This window comes from Phocoena sinus, chromosome 2, assembly GCF_008692025.1.
Source record: "Phocoena sinus isolate mPhoSin1 chromosome 2, mPhoSin1.pri, whole genome shotgun sequence".
NCBI lineage: Eukaryota > Metazoa > Chordata > Mammalia > Artiodactyla > Phocoenidae > Phocoena > Phocoena sinus.
Window position 1 is genome coordinate 107720530 of NC_045764.1, and position 5193 is coordinate 107725722.

Genomic DNA, 5193 nt, shown 5'->3' on the forward strand with positions numbered 1-5193 from the left:
TTGGTAAAAATCCAAACATAAAGAAATCCTTTAAATAGAAAAGAATTCCCCAAAATGAATGAAACTAACTATGTATCAAATGAGAACTAAACCAGGGAAATTATTCTTTGCATATGAGACAGTACTATAATTTTACATGTTTAGTAGGTTGTATTCTAAGGACAAAAAACCCCAATAATTTTTACCGTCATTTTGCATTTTTAATTTCCAGTGTTTAGGTTTGTAGGAATTGATATATTTTGTACATTGTAGGAGAGAATAAATAAGTTGATACTGTCAATCAATAGTTTCAGTAAAAGAAAAAATAAAATTATAAAATTGAAGTAGTTATGTTGTATGCTAAAACTGAACAGGAAATATTAAAAACATGAATTCTAAACATACACATTTCTTTTTTTGTTGTTGTTGTTGTTTTTGTGGTGCGCGGGCCTCTCACTGTTGTGGCCTCTCCCGTTGTGGAGCACAGGTTCCGGACGCGCAGGCTCAGCGGCCATGGCTCAGGGGCCTAGCCGCTCCGCGGCATGTGGTATCTTCCCAGACCGGGGCACGAACCCATGTCCCCTGCATCGGCAGGCAGACTCTCAACCACTGTGCCACCAGGGAAGACCTAAACATACACATTTCTTGCTCTGAACATTTAAATGGCTTAGACACTATATTTCCTTGCAATTAATTAATACCTCTAAAGTCACATTGTGAACTGCAAAACCATTTACAGCTAAAAATAGTAGGTTTTGGTAAGGAAAAGAACAAGAGCTTGGGATAGCTTATTGTGACAGAAAACAAGGAAGCTTTTCAAGATTAATTGGGCCATAATAAACGAACCCATGAGCTAACTTCAAGGGACCCAGAATGGAAAAACTGACAATTTGAGAATCAAAAGAACAAGGATTGTAGTTGATTGAAACACTACAAATCTATGAATACTTGGAAGCTTAAAATGATCTTCACAAAGAGACTGCCCAAAAAGTACCTTTCTCCTCACCTAAGATGACTTATAACCAAAGTTTCACTTTGAAAAACAAAAAAAAAAGGAAAAAATTTAACATAGTCTATATTTCTAGCAGGAATTGTGTTTCATGGTAACCAAATGTTCCAAGCTGTTAAGGGAAAAATAGACTTATACAGAAAAATAGCTAGCAAATAAATGTGCAAGAAATGATGAAATTAGAAAATTATCAATATACAACTCTAACAGTATAATTCATTCAGGCACGTGTTATTAATTGGAGTTAAAATTATTAGAAAATTGGTTGAGGTGGAACTGGACCTCAGATGAACAACGTACCATCTCAGTTTTCTATATCCCTCTGGCTCTCCAGAGGTAAGAGGTAAGTGTAACCCCTGATGACTTTCAAAGCCAAATGTTTTGGGTGCTACTCTTCCTCATGCAGGACCCTCAGGCTGGGGAGTCCGATGTGAGGTTAGGACCCCTCACTCCTTGGGGGGGACCTCTGCAATCGTGACCCACTTGTGAGTCCCAACATTGGCTATGTGGGTCCCCATCCTGGGAATGTGGGTTCTGACTAAACTGCATTTCTGTCCCTTCTACCCATATTCTTGTGGCTCCTTTATATCTTTAATTGTAGAAAATCTTCTGCTAGTCTTTGGGTTGTTTTCAGAGATAGCTGCTCTGTAAGTAGTTTTAATTTGGGGGTACCTGTGGGGAGGAAGTGAGCTCAGAATCTTTCTACTCCACCATCTTGATGCCTATAAAATTTACTTTATACTTTGGCAGCTGATAGCCACAGGGTGACAAGGTACAAATTCTACCTTTTGATCCTGAGTAAGATATCCAGTCACCCTTTTTGATACTGAACCACAGAAGAGCAAACAAAAACTCTACCTACCTCAGGAAATGACTAGATGAAATTATGTAGGTTTTTGTCATTTATTGCTTAAATATTTATATGAAAAATGTAAAAGGTATGTTTCTACCCTAGCCAATAGTCATAATTTTTAAGAGCCCAGCAAAACTGTTTCTTCAACTTCTAGAGTAGCAGCAGTGTTAAGAGAGCTACTGCTCAAAAAAAAGGAAAAAGAAAAAAACCCCAAAAAACAGTAGCCTTCATTTATTTTTTAAAGCTGATCAAAATTTTTAGGATAGTGGTAAGAACCAAGAAATAGTTAATATATACATCACTCCTCCCCTAGCACTGCAAGATTTTTATTTCCCTCACAGCACTTCAATCATTTTAGTGTGTTATTGTCAACCACTAGAAGTTCATGAAAATGCAAAGGCTTAAATCATTTGGCTCTAAATCATAATGTGATATGGCCTTGTCAATCTTTTCAAAGAAATTTATATTCTTTGGGATTTTTCAGCAGATTCTACAGAGTTTCCACAAGGATTGATGTTGACTGGCACTGCACAAGTTTTGCAAAAGGTAGAAAATACAGAACAAGGTTAATAATTGGGCTTAATATCAGAGTGTCCTACTCCAGGCAGTAAACATCTTGCCTCAGCCTTTAAGGTTTTCTCCAATATTTGATTGAGCCACAGGGAAAAGCATATCATGTACTCATTGCTGGACTGCCGTTCTCAATGTCTTTTTCACTTTCAAATACCTTTGAAGTCCTACAGGACTCCATGATTTGCAAAAGAGTTCTGCATTCACTTTCAAAAATGATTTGGTGGAGATGAAGTCTAAATATTTAACACAACTCAAAACTGATTACTTAATGCTAAGCATAACTAAGTCAGTACTAAAATTTAGGAATATACAGACCCAGTGTGCACTATGGTTTAATAGCTACTGATTTTATTAGTGGGTTTTTAATGCTTTGAATGTGGAATTTAAAAAATTGAAGCATAGTTGACTTACAATTTTGTGTTAGTTTCTGGTATACAGTAAAGTGATTCAGATGTACATATATATATTCTTTTCCATTATGGTTTATCACAGCATATTGAATATAGTTCCCTGTTGTATACTGTGGGACTTTGTTGTTTATCCATCCTATATACACTAGTTTGCACCTGCTAACCCCAAATTCCCACTCCAACCTTCACCACCTCCCACTTCCTTGGCAACCACAAATCTGTTCTCTATGTCTGTGAGTCTGTTTCTGTTTCATAGATAAGTACATTTGTGTCATATTTTAGATTCCACATGTAAGTGATATCATATGGTATTTGTCTTTCTGTTCTGACTTTGCTTAGTATGATCATCTCTAGGTTCATCGATATAGTTGCAAACGGTATGGAATTTTTGGATAATTTTTTAAAGGGTATCATGTTTACCAGATGGATTTCAGACAGTGCTTGACATAAATTAAGGTATTTGTATTAAATTGTTCAGAATATGTCTGTAATAGTAAAATCTCCCACTTTCTATTATGGTGGGAAATCTTATATTTATATTGTAGAAGCAGTACAACTGTTTAATCTGAGTCTGGAGACTTTATGCTACAAATAGAGCTAGGAAGAATTTAAATTTTAATTCATTCTGTAGTACTATTTAGATTTCAAAAATATATCCTTTATCTTTGCTCAAAACTTACAATTTTCTTCTATTTCTATTATACCCCAGAGTTGCTTGTACAAATTATGTGCTAAATAAATGTATTTTATATTGTTGCATGAACAATGATTCATGAAAAACAAGGATTTTCAATGCAGATTATGGACATGATTGTTAACAATGAAATATTATCGATATACTATAAAAATAAATATGGAATCTTTATCCATATCTAACAGATGCAAGCTAAAAATTGCTATAAGTAATATAATAGTAGGAATAATACAAATCTTTCTGAGAAATATTTCTTAGAAAGGTCCATGAGTGATTATGCTGTTATAAGTGGTATCTAACTGTGGAATAAATCCCCATGCAATTTTGAACTTATTAGAGTATAAGTATAAATATATAATCAATTTATATTAAAAGATAAATACACTTACTAATCTCTTTCCAATTATCTATACACAATGAGTCACTGGATAAGTTGAGTGTGTTGATGATTGGTTAGAAGTGTGTGTGTGTGTGTGTGTTTGTATTTACACCTGCTGTGTAAATGTATATGCATGTGAAATTTATATTCTGAATTTGCATTTATAGTCCCTTTTTCCTATGACACAATTTTTTAAATTAAATCATCTTTCAATTCAACCACCACTAGTTCAACTAGCTCACAAACTTTTCATGTTAAAATTTGACAGGTTTATTAGTCATGTTGTTGGATTAACCCAAGCTACAATCCAAAACCTATCATAATAATCATATATTGTAGACATTTATTGTTTACTGCTAAAGGAATAAAGCTGAAATTAATTACTCTTCAAAGTAAAACTTAAGAAATTAAAATAATTGTGGCTGTCAGTTCGAGCATGGTCGACAACACGGGCGCCACCGAGGCCCGGGGGGACGGACTGCTGGGGTTCCCACTTCCGCCACCACGGATTCGCTCCCGGCCGTGGTGGTTTCCTGCGCAGGAGCTGAAGAACCCGCTGGTGTTTTCTTTGGAGGCGTGTATGACCAACTCGATCTTCGGCCCAGACCGAGCCGTGGTTCCGGAAATGGAGTGGATGAGCCAGGCCCTGCTGACGGTGGACGCAGTTCACGCCGGGAAGTTGGTGGAAATCACCGTCTTCGGGCGGCCAGCTGTCCAGCGCCGGGTGAAGAGCGTGCTCCTGAGCCTGGTGTCGAGTCACCGGGAGCAGCACGCCCGAGCTGAGAACATGGAACAACTCGAGGAGTTCTTGAAGGCCCAGGCACCAGGTCCCCAGGTCCCCCAGAGTACTGTTGCATAAGTGCTTTCCGGGGCATGCGAACAGCCCTCCTTCCGCCATTAAAGTTCAAGAGAAGCAAATATCCTTAAATCTGTGCATTTATTTTTTTCCTGTATCTCGATGGATAGTGGTTTGATTATTTTGCTGCAAACGTGAGTTTGTAGTGCCATTCTAGTAAATAAATGAATTTCCTTTTTTCCAATGGCATAAAGATCTTGGCTCACTCAAAATTAAGCAAATTTATAAAAGATTGACTCTGTTCATTCATATTTTGATGCGAGAGGCTGATAGGTGGTAGGTTTATTTTTGGTTTTTTCTTAGTTTCTATCGTTTTGAAACTACTAACCCTTTTATGATTTTATGGTCAGAGTCAGGCCCTCATGCACAGGGGGCAGAAATGCAGGGTCAGTCTGCTTTGGGTTTCTTTTGCATCATTTGTTCTCAAACTTTAATATGTG

General features: G+C 36.9%; 1 protein-coding gene across 1 annotated transcript; it reads left to right on the plus strand.

Moving 5' to 3' along the window:
* Positions 1-4333: 4333 nt before the first annotated feature.
* Positions 4334-4756, plus strand: LOC116746377 (oocyte-expressed protein homolog). Its single transcript, XM_032617847.1, has one exon. The coding sequence runs from the start codon at positions 4334-4336 to the stop codon at positions 4754-4756; it is 423 nt and encodes a 140-aa protein (XP_032473738.1).
* The last annotated feature ends 437 nt before the right edge of the window (positions 4757-5193 follow it).